Genomic DNA, 19,464 nt, shown 5'->3' with positions numbered 1-19,464 from the left:
AGCAGCCACTGCACTCCAGTCTGGTTGACAGAGTGAGACTCCAACTCAAAAAAAAGGTACAAATAGCATAGGCTCATCAATCTTTATTAAGATATAAGAAACAAAAGACAGCAACAGAAATATCCTACCAAATGTTTTTCTGATGCGTCCTCCTCCAATCCTACAGGTCTCCATGTCAGCAAACTTAAAGGAATGGAAGAAAAGGAAAATTATCAATGTGAAGGACAACCAGGAGCTTTAAGACGCCCACTGAACAGAAAAACAAACAGGAACAACTGCATTAGTACTTACACATGTGGGATGGTTGTTTTGAAAATATCCAACATACAGTTGCATGTTTCATCCCAGACATCAGAACTGAATTTCTCTCCATTGGATATTACTAAGTTTTCTAAGCAATTTGTACCTGATCGAGCCAACTGTTCATTATCTGCAAAATAAAGCAATATCTGTCATTAAACCTCTACTGGTGTTTTGATGCCAACCAGGTCTCAAATATTTCAGTTTAAGTAGGCTATGAAGAGGTAAAAGTAAAGTTTTATTGCTAGTGATAAAAGAAGGTCAACATTTCCTACTTTAATTAACTGGCTCATGCATGAGAAATGGTAACAAGATGGAAAATATCAGACAAGTTTCTAAAAATTGGGTCACTCATACACTAATTACAAATTTTCCAATTTTTGCCATTTAAACAGTATCAACTGTTTTGTTATTTATTTTAAAACTGAGTCACTTTTTGAAACACGTAACTAAATTTAGCTTTGTCCTAAGCCAAAATTATCTATGGAATCCAGGTCTCAAGTGCTGGTTGGGTATTTTTCCTGATACACTCTAAAATAAACACATTAATTATTCAAACAACAAAATGTCCATTGATGAAGTTGTTAATTTTTTTTTTTTCCTTTTTGAGTCAGAGTCTCACTCTCACCCAGGGTTGGAGAGCAGTGGCACAGTCACAGCTTATTATAGCCTTGATCCAGGGCTCAGCCTATCCTTCCGCCTCAGTCTCCTGAGTAGCTGGGCCTACAGATGCACACCACCACACCCAGCTAATTTTTTTTTTTTTTTTAAGAGATGGGGTCTCGCTATGTTGCCTGGCCTGGTCTCAAATTCCTGGGCTCAGGCAATCTTCCAACCTCAGTCTTGCAAAGTGCTGGGATTACAGGTGTGAGCTGCCGTGACCGGTCTGATTTTGACTCTAACAGTACTTAAAAAAACCCTTTACTATAAAAAATTTCAAACATATACAAAATTAGAAAGACTAGTATAATACACAAAGGTACATCCTATAAAATACAAGAAGAACTACATTCCATTTTAAAGAAATGCTTTATAAACTGAATTGGAATTGTTTTTATGTTCTAATTAAAATTAAAAAAATTTTTTTCACCCACTAAATTATATATTGCACTCTTTGGCATTACATCCATGCTTTTATATATTAAAAATTTTAACCTGTCATTAAGGACGATGTAAAAAAAAATGATGCCTAGAGACTTAAAGGATACCTTGTTTTACACACCACTGCAATTGTGCAAATACATCAGAAAGAAGAACCTCATTCAAAGCTTCATAAAACTGGGTAAACACATCACAAATAGCATAGAGTGCATGATTGCAGGTTGTTGTCATCCACTCAGATTTCTGGAAAAACAATAAAAAGATAATACTTAAAGTCCATTCTTCCTACAGTGAGATGGGCATTATCGTACACCACTAGCAAAACTGTTCTGAAAAGCAATCTGGAGATATGTATCAACAGTCTAAAAAATGCTCACACCCACTAATTCAGTAACACTACTTCTAAGAATTGACTCTAAAGAAATAATCAAAAGATTTGTGGGCAAAGATTTATGAATAAAGATGTTTGTTGCAATGGCAAAAACACAGATACAACCTAACGTCCAGCAATGTGGGCATTAAATTAAGTATATCTATATGCTAGAGTACTAAACAGTTCTGCAAAATGATACTTTATCAGAATTGATATTAGACTAAGTGATATAAAAAGTAAAAACAAAGATAAAATGAGATTTTTAACATTTTAATGATCTGGAAAAAATTATGCCAAATATCTACATCTTATACCAAATATTTTAATATTAAAAATGGTACCATGGAATTACCAGAGGAATATTTTTAAAATAACAAAAGGGGACAGGGTTGCCAAGCATGATTTCAAAAGTGGAAGCCAGAAAGGAAAACACAAAAAACAAAAAAAACAAAAACGGATAGAGTTGGTTACTTAAAAGTTAAAATTTTCCAAAATAAAAATAACAAGGTGGGGCAAAACATCTGCAAGTCATGTAAGGATATGCTGCATTATTTATATATTTAAAAACTCAGCCGGCCGCTCCTCCTGCCTGTGATCCCAGCACTTTGGGAGGCCAAGGAACTCTCATGCTATGCCTAACAGAAGTATAAACGACTACAATTTAGAGGTCAGCTTAGTAGTATATATCAGAAGTCTTAATAATGAACAAGCCCCAAATCTGGCAGTAGGGTCACTTGTCCTAAAATTTAAAAAAAGGAAAGAACTTAAGTATAAATGTAGCCACCAAAAAATCATTCAGTGCTGTTCAGAAAAAACTGGAAACATCCTAAATGTCCGTGAATTACGGAACATTCACAACTAGGAATGTTTTACAGTCATTAAGAAAATGGAGGCCAGGCGCAGTGGCTCAAGCCTGTAACCCCAGCACTCTGGGAGACTGAGGTGAGAGGATTGCCTGAGCCCACGAGTTCAAGAATGGTCTGGGCAACTTGGCAAGACCTCATCACTACAATAATAAAAAAAAATTAGCTAGGTATGGTAGTGCGTGCCTGTAGTTCCGGTTACTTGGAAGGTTGAGGCAGAAGGATCACCTGAGCCCAGCGGTTCGACGCTGGGGTGGCCGTGATTGTGCCACTGCACTCCAGCCTGGGCGACGGAGTGAGACTCCAACTCAAAAAAAAAAAGAAAATGGTAGAAGAAAAGTTACAGTTGTAGAAAACACTCATGTATTAAATCTTAAAAGGCTGTTTACATTTGTGGTGGAATTCTATTTTTATAAAAAGAACAAGAAGTGGATCACAAACACATACCTGTAACACCTGAGAGGCTTAAGAGTGGTTGCCTGGGAAGAGCTGTAACTGTGGGGGCATTTACATTTTTTTTTGTTTTTGTTTGTTTTCTAATTTTTCTGAAATGAATATATATTTGTTTTATAATGAGGAAAATGTTATTTTTAAATGCAAAAAGCTTAGCAGCAGGCACGGTGGCTCACAACTGTAATCCCAGTACTTTGGGAGGCTGAGGTCAGAGGATTGTTTGAGCCAAGGAGTTCAAGACCAGCCTAGGCAACATAGCAAGACTTCATCTCTACAAAAAAATAAAAAAATCAGCCAGGCATCGTAGCACAGGCCTGTAGTCCCAGATACTGAGGAGGCTGAGGTGGAAGGATAATCTGAGCCTAGAAAGTCAAAGCTGCAGTGAGCTGTGATTGTGCCACTACACTCCAGTCTGGGTGCCAGAGTGAGATTCTGACTCAAAAAAAGAAAAGACTAGAAAACTCTTTCTGGGCTGGGCTCAGTGGCTCAGTCTGTAATCCCAGCGCTTTGGGAGGCCGAGGTAAGTGGATTGTCTAAGCATGCAGGTTCAAGGCCAGCCCTGGCAACTTGGTAAGACTTCATTTCTACAAAAAAAAAAATTTTTTTCTAGGTGTAGCAGTGCACGCCTGTAGTTTTGGCTACTTGAAAGGCTGAGATCGAAGGATCACCGGAGTCCAGCAAGTTGACACTGGGGTGGCTGTGAGTGTGCCACTGTACTCCAGCCTGGGCGACAGAGTGAGATTCCAACTCAAAACCAAAAAAAAACCAAACAACTTTTTTTTTTTTGAGTTGAAGTCTCACTTCGTACCCAGGCTGGAGTGCAGTGGCCGCTCCCAGCCACCGCAGCCTTTATCTGCTGTGCTCCGGCGATCCTTCCACCTCAGCCTTCCAAGTAGCTGGAACTATAGGCACGTGCTACCACACCCGGCTAATTTTCTTTTATTTATTGTAGAGACGAGCTCTCACCAAGTTGCCCAGGCGGGTCTCGAACCCTTGGGCTCAGGCAATCCGCTCACCTCGGCCTTCCAAAGCACTGGGATTACAGGCTGAGCCACCGAGCCTGGCTTGTTTTTTGTTTTTGAGTAGGAGTCTCACATTGTCTCCCAGGCTGGAGTGTAGTGGCACTCCCACGATCACCACAGCCTCAACCTGCTGGGCTCAGGTGATCCTTCTGCCTCAGCCTTCCACCACACCGGGCTAATGTTTTGACGGATTGTAGAGATGAGGTCTTGCCAAGTTGCCCAGGCTAGTCTTGAACCCCTGGTCTCAGCCAATCCTCTTGACTCCACCTCCCAAAGTGCTGAGATTACAGGTGTGAGCCACCATGCCCAGCTGGTATTTAATTAATTATACATAAAAGTATTCCTCGGCCGGGCACTGTGGCTTAGCCTATAATACCAGCACTTTGGGAGGCTGAGGAGAGAAGATTGCCTGAGCCCAGGTGTTTGAGACCAGCCTGGGCAACAAAAGAACAAATACTGTCTGGGCACGGAGGCTCAGCCTGTAATCCCATGCCTTTGGGAGGCTGAGGTGAGTGGATTGCCTGAGCCTGCGGGTTCGAGACCTGATTGGACAACTTGGTGAGACCTCATCTCTACAATAAATCAAAAAATTAAACCGGGCTCAGTGGCTCAGCCTGTAATCCCGTGCCTTTGGGAGGCTGAGGTGAGCGGATTGCCTGAGCCCGCGGGTTTGAGACCCGCCTGGGCAACTTGACGAGAGCTCATCTCTACAATAAAATAAAAAAAATTAGCCAGGCATGGTAGCGTGCACCTGTAGTTCCGGTACTTGGAAGGATGAGGCGGAAGGATCACCGGAGCCCAGCAGGTCGAGGCTGCGTTGGCCGGGAGCAGCCACTGCACTCCAGTCTGGGCAACAGAGTGAGACTCCAACTCAAAACAAAAAACAAAAAAACAAAAACAAAAAAACAAAAACAAAAAATAAATAAATAAATAAAAAGTAAATTAGAGAAAAAGAGAGAGAGAGAGAGAGAAAGGGATTCATCCCCTTAAGGTAGGGACCTGAATCAAAGCCAGGAAACACAGCGACAGCTATTGCTAAAAAAGCACATGGCCACACCAGTCTAGTAAGGCAATGGCCATTTTTTTTTTTTTGAATTGGAGTGGCACTCTGTCAGCCAGGCTGGAAGGCAGTGGCATACTCACGGCCACCGCAACCTCGACCTGCTGCGCTCAGATGATCCTTCTGCCTCAGCCTTCCAAGTAGCTGGAACTATAGGCACGAGCGACCATGCCCAGCTAATTGTTTGATTTATTGTAGATATGGTCTTACCAAGTTGCCCAGACTGATTTCGAACTTGTAGGCTCAGGCAATCCTCTTATCTTGGCCTCCCAAAGTGCTGGGATTATAGGCATGAGCCACAGCGCCCAATCTAGCGTTTCCTTTTTTTTTTTTTTTTTTTTAAAGTTAGAGTCTCACTCTGTCACCCAGGTGCTCCTGGCCACTACAGCCTTGACCTGCTGGGCTCTGGTGATCCTTCCACCTCAGTCTTCCAAGTAGCCGAACTACAGGCGCACACTACCACACCCAGCTAATTTTTGATGCATTGTAGAGATGAGGGCTTGCCAAGTTGCCCAGGTGGGTCTCGAACCCGCAAGCTCAGGCAATCTACTCACCTCGGCCTCGCAAAGTGCTGGGTTTACAGGCTGAGCCACCAAGTCCAGCCTGAGCCACAGAGCCCGGCCTGGAATTCCATTTTTAAAACAAACCTTCAGTAGCTCAGTACTTAAGAACTCCAGGTGGATGGTGATGTAACCCCCAAAGGCAGATCTAGGCCAGACAGGCTTTCCTCCCCATCATATCCAGGGCAATGCTGCAGTCACCACTCACCTCTGACTGTTGCTCAGGGAGTTTCATATTGTCAAAAATCCGGAACACGATTCTGAACAGGTCCTGCCACCAGTGCTTTTCAAAAGTGTGGCCATAGCTCTTCATGATCTCAAACATGACTGTAAGACCTCTGGAGGAAACAAAGCCAGGTGCAGAAGAGAGAATGGGTGGGGAAGAGAACGACAGAGAGAGGGTGGGAGAATGGGCTCAGGTGAGCAAGTAACTGAGGCTCATTTCAGTGATGGCAGGGCTATGACCCGGGGGACACAGTTACCTTGTTCGTACATCTAACTTGCATCTATTAATGATGCAGGAGAGTTCAAATAGGATGGGGAACCAGCCTCGGACCCAGACTCTGTCTCCAGGAGCCACATTCATATCATCACTTGTGTATTCTTGTAGCACCTAAGACGAAAATCACATCTCAGATGTGAACTAAGCATGTAACAGGAAGAAACTAAAAGGGAACTATATAAAGATTAAGATCTCATTCATTCTGCTCACCTAAAAAAATCTCCATTCAGCCAGGGAACAGTTAGGACAGAGGACAGAGAAATTACCTGTCCCAAAAGGTACAAGTTTCCTGGTATAAACCTATGGACCTCTTTGTGTTTTAGAACATATTGAGTGGGGCAGATCACAAGAGTCCTAGGGCTGGAAGCCGTTGCATTAAGAACATGAAGAAGCCAGGCACAGTGGCTCATGCCTGTAATCCCAGCACTTTGGCAGGTGGAGGCGAGAGGATTGCCTGACTCCAGGGATTTGAGACCAGACTGGGCAACTTGGCGAGACCCATCTCTACAACAAATCAAAAAATCGGTCGGGTGTGGTGGCATGCACCTGTAGTTCCAGCTACTTGGAAGGCTGAGGTGGAAGGAGTGCCTGAGCCCAGCAGCCTGAGGCTATAGTGGCTGTGAGCATGCCACTGAACTCCAGCCTAGGCGACAGAGTGAGATTCCGACTCAAAAAAAAAAGAAGATCAAATGGTACTAGAAAAATATTCAGGATGATTCATCATCTTAGGTCTTTCTGGAATGTTACTGCAATACATACTATTTAAAATAACAGCAGCAGCAGCTGGTGCTACTATATACTTGAGTTATTGCTCAAGACCAGGAACTGTTAAAGTGCTTTACATGAATTAACAATTCTCACAATAGTCCCAAGTGGCAGCCAGAAATAATGGTCCTGTTATACAGATGAGTTAACTGATGCTATTTAAGCTTGAGTAAGCTGCCCAAGGTTATTCAGATGGGAGCTGGCAGTCTTTCACAGTCTGGATGTGAAGTCCTTCTCTCTGTCCTATTTCTGGGATTTTGATTTCTCTGCTGTGTAATCACTCCTAAAGTGGTCTTGAAATTTCTTTATAAACTATGGTTATCTAACATTAGGCAATTTTTCCATGCTTCAGTTAACTTCTGATACAATGGGATATCATTAACTATCTCACAGGTCTGGGGGTTAAAGGAATCAACACACAGAAAATATATAGAATGGTGCCTGACAAGTAGGAAGTGCTCAATTAATGCTGAATGACTCATTATTGTCACATCTCAGAGAGCTGCTGCAGGGAGCAGATAAATCATGTTAGAGGTTTATAGCTCTTCTGTAAAGAATATTCACCCAGGTCAGGCCCTGTGGCTCATGTCCATAATCCCAGCACTTTGTGACGCCAAGGTAAGAGAACTGCCTAAACCCAGGGGTTCAAGACCAGCCTGGGTAACTTGGCGAGACCTCATCTCTACAATAAACCAAAAAATTAGCTAGGCATGGTAGTGCACACCTGTAGTTACAACTACTTGGATGGCTGAGGCAGAAAGATCACCTGAGCCCAGCAGGTCCAGGCTGTAATGGCTGTGAGCATGCCACTGCGCTCCAGCCTGGACGACAGTGAGCAACCAACTATAAAAAAAAAGAAGAATATTCACCCAATTTCAGTGTTTTAGGTCTTCATTTAAACTAAGTAGAACTCTTTAGAAAGATGAGACAAACCAAAAAATTTGTTTTTCAGGAAAAACAATGGGTGATTTTATCTACTCACCTATTAACTAATTAATTAATTTATTTATTTATTTTGAGTTGGAGTCTTACTCTGTCGTCCAGACTGGAGTGCAGTGGCCGCTCCCGGCCACTGCAGCCTCGACCTGCTGGGCTCCGGCAATCCTTCCGCCTCAGCCTTCTAAGTAGCCAGAATTACAGGCATGTGCTACCACACCCAGCTGATTTTTTGATTTATTGTGGAAATGAGGTCTTGCCTGCCCAGGCGGGTCTTGAACCCGCGGGCTCAGGCAATCCCCTTACCTCAGCCTCCCAAAGGCATGGGATTACAGGCTGAGCCACCGAGCCCGGCCATCTATTTATTTTTGAGTCAGGATCTTGCTCTGATGCCCAGGCTGGAGTGCAGCGGCACAATCACAGCTCACTGCAACCCAGACCTTCTGGGTTCAGGTGATTCCTCTGCCTCAGTTTCCCAAACTGCTGGGATTATAGGCGCAAGCTACTGTGCCCAGTCAAAAGGTGATTATTAAATGTGGTTTCTCAGGCACATCACAATGGTATAATGTCATTTCCTAAAAATCTCCATTCAGCAAGAGTATAGTGGGGACAAAAGACACAGAGACATTACTTGGCCCAAAGGGCACACAACAGTTTCCCAGCATAAACTTACAGAGTTTTGTGGGTTTTGGCTTCTTGATTTGACAAAAAGCTAAAATACTATTATCATCTACAAAAACAATTATTTATGGAATACTGTAGGTTCAGTATGAATAAAACTATAATTATGTATCTATGTATGCATGTACACACACTCACTCACACACACACACACACACACACACACACACACACACACACAATAATGAAAAAAATATAACCTCTGCAATGGACACATTGAAAATAAACACTTAGTTTAGGGCAAACACACATTTTTAAAAGAGTAGCTGGAAAGGTCTTCATTAAGAGCAAGGGTTTTTGCCCCATGACCATTTTCCCCCCTCATTATCAATCTGAGCAAGGAGAAGGAAAACGAACCCGGGGCCTCTCTGAGACATATTTCCCACAGAAGCGGATGAGCCGGATGGCTTCCATGCTTGTGTCAGGGAAAGCAGCATTGCAGGCAAACTCCGACAAGCACTTCACAGCATCCTGAAAGGAGTCGATGGCTGCAGGAAAATGGTGCTGGAAAATAGATGCTGTGGAGGAACAAGGCACATTTTTATCAGACCACAATTAGAAACAGGGATGAAAACACACACATACATACACACAGAGATGAGAGATAATTACTCTTGTGAAAATTGAAGAAAAAGTCAGGCACATGCCTGTAACCCTAGCACTTTGGGAGGCCGAAGCAAGAGAACTGCCTGAGCCCAGGGGTTCAAGAACAGCTTGGGCAACTTGGCGAGACCTCGTCTCTACAATAAATCAAAAAATGAGCCAGGCATGTTGGCACACCTCTGTGGTTCCAGCTACTTGGGAGGCTGAGGTGGAAGGGACGCCTGAGCCAAGCAGGTCAAGGCTGTGGTGGCTGTAAGCGTGCCACTGCACTCTAGCCTGGGCATGAGAGTGAGACTCTAACTCCAAAAAAAAAGAAAAGAAAGAAAATCTAAGAAAAGCATGACAATGTCTCTGAAAGACAGTCATTCTTATTAAATTATTCAGGAATGAATGCACTGAATATAGTTTTGGTTAAAACTGATTTCCTAGCCGGGCTCGGTGGCTCAGCCTGTAATTCGCGCCTTTGGGAGGCCGAGGTGAGTGGATTGCCTGAGCCCACAGGTTCGAGACCCGCCTGGGCAACTTGGCGAGACCTCATCTCTACAATAAATCAAAAAGTCAGTTGGGTGTGGTAGCGCATGCCTGTAATTGCGGCTACTTGGAAGGCTGAGGTGGAAGGATCGCGGAGCCCAGCAGTACGAGGCTGCGGCGGCCGGAAGCGGTCATTGCACTCCATGCACTCCAGTCTGGGCGACAGAGTGAGACTCCAACTCAAAAATAAATAAATAAATAAAAATACTGAACCATTGTTCCTAGGGGTAATATGGAGTTAGGTTCCTGCAAATCCCTGATCACACTGTTATCAACTGATCAATACATACCTTGTATGTGTGTTTCTGTTTCAAGACACTTTATTTAATAGCTATTGTTGATTCATTAACATTGGACTCATGGCCAACAATAGTATAATTCGTGCCTGAAGAAGCTCATCTGACACGTTTTTTCTCCCTAGACACATCACAGCCTTTCTACAATTAGACAAACTAGCACACAGCACTACACTTGGAAGGCATTTTAAACAGTGAAGTCACCAACAAAAGCACAAAAATGTGAAAAACATGGCACTCAAAGGACCACGGAAAACATGCTTGTTTATGGCATATGACAGCTGAAACAAACGGGCAGAGTGACACTTTTTTTTTTTTGAGTCAGAGTCTCATTCTGTCGCCCAGGCTGGGGTGCAATGGTATGCTTACAACCACCGCAGCCTCGACCTGGGTGCAGATGGGTTCAGGTGATCCTTCTGCCTCAACCTTCCAAGTAGCTGGAGTCACAGCCTTGTGCCACTACACCTGGCTAATTTTTTGATTTATTAGAGAGAAGAGGTCTCACCAAGTTGCCCAGAAGAGGTCTCACCAAGTTGCCTGGTCTCGAACCCCTGGGCTCAGGCAATTCTCTCACCTCCATCTCTCAGTGCTGGGATTACAGGCATGAGTCACGGTGACTGGCCAGAGCAACACCTTAATCCACTTCAGCAGTGTATGTGCACCTTGGATGACTCAATTTCTTTGTTGTTCTATGCATGCACATGGCAGCAAATGACAACAAAAGCACTGTGAGTGTTGGTCTTGGAGTTACATATACATTTCAGTGAGCACACAAACACGGACTCCACCAACAATGAGGATGGACCGTATTCACTTCATAGTCATTAAAGTGGCTTTGGGATTGCAGATCTGACTTTAAAATTTCATCTGGCTTAGAACAACATTCACATCTGTCTGCTGGACCCATGCCAACTGATAACAGGGGAGGCCATTCAGAAAAGGCAAGAAGAAAGTCAAAACATCATTAAAATTAGAATTAATACATGTTAAGTGCTTAAGGATCACTGCCTGGCACATTATTGTATCACAGCAGAGCCAAAGTAAGAAAGTCCCTTTAGATAGGAAAATAGATAGCAAGTAAGTGGTCACCCTTCTAGACCTGTAGGTGAGACAGTAGTCAGGAAAAAACAGACACTTACTGACGATGTGGCCCGTGGTCTGGAAGGCTAGCTCCACAATGTTCCCATCATGATCAGAGGCTGCCTGGTGGAACACGGCAAAGATGTTCTTCCAGCCTGAGCGGATATTAGCTGCCTGAGAGTTCACCATTTGGGCAATGCAGCGGATCACCATGTCCCGGATGGTTGGAGACCTGAGGAAGAAATAGGACTGCCATATCGTTTGTACTTTGGAGAGTTGGAAGTGAAATGGACACAGCTCATTCCTTAAAAATAGCACTTAAACAATTTTTTAAGGCACACAGTAATTCAAATTCATTTAGACTCTGCCTCCTTCCTCTTACTACCATTCCAAACCAAGCAAGATGCCTAGAGCTAGGGCTACCACCTTGCAACTACGAAACAATATACTGATGGTAAAAAAGCTGACCCTTTGGATAGCAGAATAGAAGGAAAGAGCCTAGGTCCCTAATGACAAGCTGGGCTATAAAAACCAAAGCTGGGTTGCATGCTTCTGACTTCTTTTTTTTTTTGAGTTGGAGCCTCACTTTGTCACCCAGACTGGAGCACAGTGGCACGCTCCCAGCCACCGCAGCCTCGACCTGCTGGGCTCTGGTGATGCTTCTGCCTCAGCCTTCCAAGTAGCTGGAACTACAGGCACGTGCTACCATGCCCAGCTAATTTTTTAATTTTATTGTAGAGATGAGGTCTTGCCAAGTTGCCCAGGCGGGTCTTGGACCCGCGGGCTCAGGCAATCCACTCACCTCAGCCTCCCAAGGCAGGGGATTACAGGCTGAGCCACTAAGCCCAGCTCTCTGACATCTTTTTAAAGAAACAACACACAACACTGTGGTTCCAACCATTGTTGGTCAGTTTTTCAGGCCTCAAACATTTCAACTTAATATAATTCTGTCACCCAGAGCTAATCATTACTAAATTCGTCGTGTATATCCTATTAGATTTTTGGGCAGGGATATATGCATTATGATCAAACATAAATACATGGATTGGAGAATACATACATAATTAAAGATGCAATGGTTTTGAGTCAGGATCTCACTCTGTTGCCCAGGTTAGAGTACAGTGGTGTGATCCAAGCTCACCATAGACTCTACCTCCTGGGTTCAGGTGATCTTTTTGCCTCAGCCTCCCAAGTAGCTGGAACTATGGGTGCGTACAACCATGTCTGGCTAATTTTTTGATTTTTTGTAGAGGCAAGGTCTTGGTATGTTGTCTAGGCTGGTACAATGTTTTAAATTATTACAAAACAAAACCTGAAGATAGAAAAAATGGCCTAATGGGTGGGCATGATGGCTCACACCTATAATCCCAGCACTTTGGGAGGCCAAGGTGAGATGGTTGCCTGAGCCAGTGGGTTCAAACCCAACCTGGGTGACTTGGCGAGGTCTCATCTCTACAATAAATTTTTAAAGTTAGCCAGGCATGGTGGCGCATGCCTGTAGTTCCAGCTACTTGGAAGGCTGAGACAGAAGGATCACCTGAGCCCAGCAGGTCGAGGCTGCGGTGGTCAAGAGTGTGCCACTACCCTCCAGTCTGGGTGATAGAGTGAGACTCCAACTAAAAAAAAAAAAAAAAGAGAAGGACTCAGTGGCTCAGCCTGTAATCCCACGCCTTGGGAGGCTGAGGTGAGTTGATTGCCTGAGCCCACGGGTTCGAGACCCGCCTGGGCAACTTGGCGAGACCTCATCTCTACAATAAGTCAAAAATGAGCCGGGCATGGTAGCACGCGCCTGTAGTTCCAGCTACATGGAAGGCTGAGGCGGAAGGATTGCCGGAGGCCAGCAGGTCGAGGCTGCGGTAGCCGGGAGCGGCCACTGCACTCCAGTCTGGGCGACAGAGTGAGACTCCAACTCAAAAAAAAAAAAAAAAAAAAAAAAAAAGGAAAAAACGGCCTATTTTCTGAAATACCTACAAAGTTAAACATAGTATCACCTGAATACTTGCAATATGAGTATATATGTCTCACATTCTATTAAGATGTACAATTATGGAGGAACTCTATTATCTCACAAATAGCAAGAAGGAAAGCTATAGAAGCTCACTGTTTCTACAGTACTAGCTTTGAAATTATACAGTGACCTTGGTTTTTTGTTTTTTTTTCAGTCAGAGTTTCACTCTGTTGCCCAGGCTGGAGTGCAGCGGCATAGTAACTGTAGACTCTACCTGCTGCACTGGGCAATCCTTCTTCCTTAGCCTTCCAAGTAGCCGGAATTACAGGCACACGTCACCAAGCCAGGCTAATTTTTAAATTTTATTATAGAGATGAGTTTGGGAGGTAGAGGTGAGAGGATTGCCTGAGCCCAGGGGTTTGAGACCAGTCAGGGCAACTTGGTGAGGTTGGAGTGCAGTGGCATGCTCACCGCCACTGCAGCCTCGACCTACTGGGCTCAGGTGATCCTTCTGCCTCAACCTTCCAAGTAGCTGGAACTACAGGTATGCGCCACCATGCCCAGCTAATTGTTTTTAAATTTATTGTAGAGATAAGGCAGAGATGAAATCAGGGGTGATGCCAGGTGTTCTCAAACCCATGGGCTCAGGAAATCCTCTCACCTTGGCCTCCCAAAGTGCTGGGATTATAGGCGTGAGCCACTGTGCCTGGCCTGGACTCAAAAATATTAAGGTTCTTGACACATATAGCCAAAATGCTTTTGAATGTCCAATGACAGTGTCTGAGAGTGGCTGGGAACGTGTGATTCTAAACTAACTCTGCCCCTTTCCTTTTTTTTTTTGAGTTGGAGTCTCACTCTGTCACCTAGACTGGAGTGCAGTGGTCGCTCCCAGCCACCGCAGCCTCGACCTGCTGGGCTCCGGCGATCCTTCCACCTCAGCCTTCCAAGTAGCCGGAATTACAGGCATGCGCTACCACGCCTGGCGATTTTTTGATTTATCGCAGAGATGAGGTCTCGCTGCCCAGGAGGGTCGCGAACCCACAGGCTCAGGCAATCCACTCACCTCAGCCTCCCAAAGGCGAGGGATTACAGACTGAGCCACCGAGCCCGGCCCTCTGCCCCTTTTCAAATGCTGGGTGGGCAACAGCAGGACGGGCAGGGAAAGCCTAGAATTAGAACAGGAGTTCTATGCTACCAGATTTGAGCACAGGGCTTGGCTGCATGAGGCCTCGGTCGCCTCAAGCACTCTCAACAGTGTTCCCAAAGGTAGAGAATATTTTTGTGCATCTGCTAAAATCAGGGGTGATGCCAGACTCTGGGCTTAATTTGGTTCTCTTTAAAAACAGGCAGAGAATATAGACTCTAGGAGAAAGGGAGACACGTCAAGGAAGCTTTTCTACTGGCCTTTTATTCACTATCCCAAGAGCCCACTCTGGCCTAAAACCTTCCAGCTTGTGAGCTTTCATTTTGTTTCTTTAAAAAATGATCCAGGACAAACTGGAGTACACTCTTTAGGGGAGTGGGCAGGCATAAAGGTTATGCTTGCAAGTCATCCTTGACATCTCCTCCCTCTTATGCTCCACGGCCAATTCATCAGTACATGCTGCAGGCTTCCCTTTGAAAATGTGCGCAGAGCCCCTCTCTCCTTCAGCACTGTCTACTGAGGCAGCAGCCATCTTGTACCCGGCATCAAGGCTGCCCTCAGACCCTTGGTGAAGTCCAAGATCATCAAAAAGAGTACAAGAAGTTCTCTGGCACCAGTCAGACTGATATGTCAAGATTAATCGTAACTGGTGGAAACCCAGAGATATTGACAACAGGGTGCACAGAAAATTCAAGGGCCAGATCTTGATGCCCAGCATTGGGTTGTGGGAGCAACAAGAAAACAGAGCACATGCTGCCCAGTGGCTTCCGGAAGTTCCTGGGCCACAGTGTCAAAGAGCTGGAAATGCCGCTGATGTGCAAAAAATCTTGTTGTGCTGAAATTGCTCACGTTTCCTCTAAGAACTAGAAAACCATTATAGAAAGAACAGCCCAGCTGGCCATCAGAGGCACCAATCCTAATGCCAGGCTGCACAGTCAAGAAAGTGAATAGACAGCTCACTGCATGTTTTATTTGTGTTTAAATAAAACCATAAAAACTGCACACCAAAAAAAAGAAAGATAATGTGCACAGAATCCAACCCACCACCCTCATCTAGACCTGGACAACTACAACAGCTTCCTAATTCATCTTATTGCTTCTCATTTTCCATGGATAAGCACAGGGTGATTCTTTAAAATATGTCAGACCATTTCACTTCTCTGCTTAAATTCCTCCCAACACCTTCCATCTATCATAGGGAGCAAGCCACTGTGACCTAGGAGCCCCGCTACCGCTGGGAGGAACTTCACTTTCTACGACTACCTGCCTTGTTCACTCCACCCCAGTCACACGGGCTTCCTCACCAATGCCAACCACTGCCTGCCCCAGGGATTTTGCTCTTGCTCTTTGCCTAGTCACAACACTCCTGCCAAGGCAGCACACAGTCACTCCTGGCTTGCTCCTCACTCTGTTCAGGACTTGCCTAAGGTCACCTTACCAAACCCAAGTGAGCTGACTGTCCTGTATAAAGCGTTGTTTCTATCCCTCTCCCCTTACCTTGATTTAATGTTCTTCAGAGCACTTTATCACTCCTGACTTACTAAAAATTTATCTATTCCCCTGGAATATAAACAGGGATTTGTTTTTTAATTATGAAAAATCTCAAATGTGTAATGATCTCCCGGAAGCCCACCACACCCAGCTGCAACTACTATCAATTCAAGGCCCAATGAAAACAGGGATTTTACAAATGTCTTCTTTACTGCTGTATTCTCTGCACTTAGAATAGTACCTAGCAGATGGCAGACCTCAAATACAGGCCAACTGAGTGAATGAACAGGATGACTGTTTCAGAGGGATAGTCCTGACCTCTTTTACCACTTCCTTGGGGCAGAAATGCTGGTCACATAATTCTTGTCCTTGTTTGAGATGCTTCAGCAGTGGCTCTTTCTCTACTCTCCCTCAGCACCAGCCCCAATAGGGATGCAAGACATACTTCTATTAGTTGCAGGGTGTCATGTGTCCTTCTAGGAAAGGTTACACATACAGGTTTATGAGATTTACTTAAAGACAATCAATGTGAACCACAGTCTGTGCATTCTATTAGCTTCCAGCAACAAGGGAGGAAAAAATTAACTCTGAGTACCAAAGGGGAATTTGACCCAGGGTCTTCCAGAGCAAAGCACATACCTGTTTTTCTTCATAATATGCTCAAAGGGTCTCAGAAAATCTTTCTGGAAACGAAAGTTGGCTAATTCACCCTTCTCAAGAAACTTCATGGAGAGTTGCCTTAATGAGTCAACAGCAAAAATAGCCACATCTTCATTGGGGTTGCAGCCAACCTAAGCAAGAACACGAAGTGGGTGAAACAGGTACAGTATGACAGTTACAGATGAACAACAGCCTACAGATGAACAACAGCCTATCTTCTAGACAAATACTCTGGGAAAACATGTCCAAGGAGAAAAGAAAATTCTATTCCCTGGTTATGATCTGTCCAACATTACTCAAGTGTAACAATGAAATCAGTATTGTACATTTAATCAAAAGTGCTTTCAAAATGTGCTACTTAAGTGTTTTGTTGTTTTTTTTTTTTGAGTTGGAGTCTCACTCTGTCGCCCAGATTGGAGGGCAATGGCCGCTCCCGGCCACCACAGTCTCGACCTGCTGGGCTCCAGCGATCCTTCCGCCTCAGCCTTCTGAGTAGCTGGAACTACAGGTGCATGCTACCACACCCGGTTAATTTTTTGATTTATTGTAGAGATGAGGTCTCGCTGCCCAGGCGGGTCTCGAACCCGCGGGCTCAGGCAATCCACTTACCTCAGCCTCCCAAAGGTGCAGGATTACAGGCTGAGCCACCGAGCCGGTCTTAAATGTTTTTAAATATAAAATACACAAAACACAAAAGCAACCATCTTAACCATTTTAAGTGCACAATAGTATACATTCACACTATTGTGCAACCAATCTCCAAAACTCTTTTCATCTTGCAAAACTAAAACTCTACATGCACTAAGGCCAGGCGTGGTGGCTCAAACCTATAATCCCAGCATTTTGGGGGATGGAGGAGAGAGGATTGCCTGAGCCCAGGGGTTCAAGACCAGCCTGGGCAACTTGGCAAGACCTCATCTTTACAATAAATCAAAAAATTTGCCAGGCATGGTAGTGTGTGCCTATAGTTCCAGCTACTTGGAAGGCTGAAGTGGAAGGATCACCTGAGCCCAGCAGGTTGAGGCTGTGGTGGCTGTGAGAGTGCCACTGCACTCAAGCCTGGGTGACAGAGTGAGATTCTGACTCAAATAAACAAACAAACAAATAAAACAAAAAATCCCTCAGAGCTAGGCTCGGTGGCTTAGCCTGTAATCCCGCGCCTTTGGGAGGCTGAGGTGAGTGGATTGCCTGAGCCCGTGGGTTCGAGACCCACCTGGGCATCTTGGTGAGACCTCATCTCTACAATAAATCAAAAAATCAGCTGGGCGTGGTAGCGCGCGCCTGTAATTCCGGCTACTCGGAAGGCTGAGGCGGAAGGATCGCCGGAGCCCAGCAGTTCGAGGCTGCGGTGGCCGGGAGCAGCCACTGCATTTCAGTCTGGGCGACAGAATGAGACTCCAACTCAAAAAAAAAACAAAAAACAAAACCCTCAGTACCCATTAACACAACATTTCTCAGATGTTATTTAATTTTTTAGTCTATGGAAAGCCTTTTTGTACTTTCCCAATGTCTGTCATTGAAAGCTAATGACTATAAAATCAATACCATCAAAATTCTGTAAAATTATTGAGGTTTTTCAATTTCTGTAAACATTGTACTTTATCTACTCTTAGGAACTGGTTGGTGCTTTTCAGACTTTTCCTTCAAGAAGAGTCTGTGAAGTGGAGCAAGAGAGAGTTTCCCACTAGCCCCCGGCCAAGGGATCTAGCAGCCTTTTTTTAAATTCTTGAGTTGAAGTCTCACTCTGTTGCCCAAAGGCTGGAGTGCAGTGGCATGCTCATGGCTTACTGCAACCCCAACCTGCTGGGCTTAGGAGATCCCTTCACTTCAGCATTTCAAGTAGCTGGAACTATAGGTGCATGCCACCATGTCGGGCTAATTTTTTGATTTATTGTAGAGACAAGGTCTCACCAAGTTGCTCAGGTTGGGCTCAGGCAAACCTCTCGCTTCTGTCTCCCAAAGTGTTGGGATTACAGGCATGAGCCACCAAGCCCAGCAGCAGCCTGCTTAAAGTGAGAAATATTACTGATGTAATGTTGGACCTGACAATGTTCACTTTTTAACAAAAGTAGTGCAGCAATATCATCTGTAATAACAAAAAAGTGAAAACAGCAATAGGAAAATGGCTATGTAACATTGTACACAGAATGCTACCTGGCAGTTAAAAAGAGAGAATAAATTCATCCTTAAAAAGGAAATTCTGATACATGCTACAACACAGATAAACCTTAAAGGCATTATTCAGCTGAGTGAAATAAGTCAGTCACAAAAGGACAAATATGATATGATTCCACTTATAGGGGGTACCTAGAGTAGTCAAGTCCATATAGACAGACAGTAGAACGGAGGCTAACAGAGGCTGCGAGGGGGAACTGGAAGTTACTGTTTAATGGGTATGGAGTTTCAGTTTTGCAATATGAAGAGAATCCCGGAGACCTGCAGCACATCAATGTGACTGGACTTAACACTACTGAATTGTTTGCTGAAAAATGGTTAAGATGGTAAATTTTATGCTATGTATATTTTATAACAATTTTTTAAAAGAAAGAAACAAAACTACATGCTAACATGGCTAAATCTTTACGTTTCCTTGCTAGATGGAAGAAGCAAGTGACAAAATGCTATAGGTACTACTACTTATGTTTTCTTAAAAAGCAAAACAAACCAAGACAATATTATCTATATTACTATAAGTACACACATACATACAACAAGCATAGAAAAGTGTCTGGAAAAAGAAACACCAAACTAATAAGAATAATTAACACTGGGAAGAGCCAGATGTTTGTGGGAGGGTGGCCAAAGTTGTTTTTAGCTGTAATTTTTGTTTAAAGGGGAATATGATCATGTAATGTTATGTAATCAGAGACTTTAAAAAGTAACACTTCCTTTCTAAAAATCCAGGTAAGATTGATGCCTCCAGCATACACACCATGCATACAGTGCCATTTTGCTGACTCCAGGACACAGTACTTGAGTTCTAGTTTAGGAGAAGAGCATCATACAACTGTTCAGATGACCCTGCTAGCCACCTAAGTCCTAAGTTACAGCTGTACTCAGCCATCTTCAAACCCACTAGATTCTTTTTTTTTTTT

The 19,464-nt window shown here is 44.1% G+C and overlaps 1 protein-coding gene across 2 annotated transcripts in view; it reads right to left on the bottom strand.

Annotated features, from left to right (window-relative positions):
* ARFGEF2 (ADP ribosylation factor guanine nucleotide exchange factor 2) overlaps window positions 1–19,464 on the bottom strand; it is a 94,344-nt gene that overhangs the window by 24,791 nt on the left and 50,089 nt on the right. For both annotated transcript variants that reach the window (XM_021714395.1, XM_008061932.2), the window contains exons 23-30: window positions 16,349–16,500; window positions 11,186–11,358; window positions 8,974–9,134; window positions 6,215–6,345; window positions 5,941–6,070; window positions 1,509–1,644; window positions 292–430; window positions 129–183 (exon numbers count right to left, since the gene is read on the bottom strand). In XM_021714395.1, coding sequence (XP_021570070.1) covers window positions 129–183; window positions 292–430; window positions 1,509–1,644; window positions 5,941–6,070; window positions 6,215–6,345; window positions 8,974–9,134; window positions 11,186–11,358; window positions 16,349–16,500 — 1,077 coding nt within the window. The remainder of the gene's footprint in view (window positions 1–128; window positions 184–291; window positions 431–1,508; window positions 1,645–5,940; window positions 6,071–6,214; window positions 6,346–8,973; window positions 9,135–11,185; window positions 11,359–16,348; window positions 16,501–19,464) is intronic.

Source organism: Carlito syrichta, unplaced genomic scaffold (assembly GCF_000164805.1).
Source record: "Carlito syrichta isolate Samal-C Ts95f unplaced genomic scaffold, Tarsius_syrichta-2.0.1 Scaffold305642, whole genome shotgun sequence".
NCBI classification, from domain to species: domain Eukaryota; kingdom Metazoa; phylum Chordata; class Mammalia; order Primates; family Tarsiidae; genus Carlito; species Carlito syrichta.
This window is presented reverse-complemented; position numbering and strand designations above follow the sequence as displayed.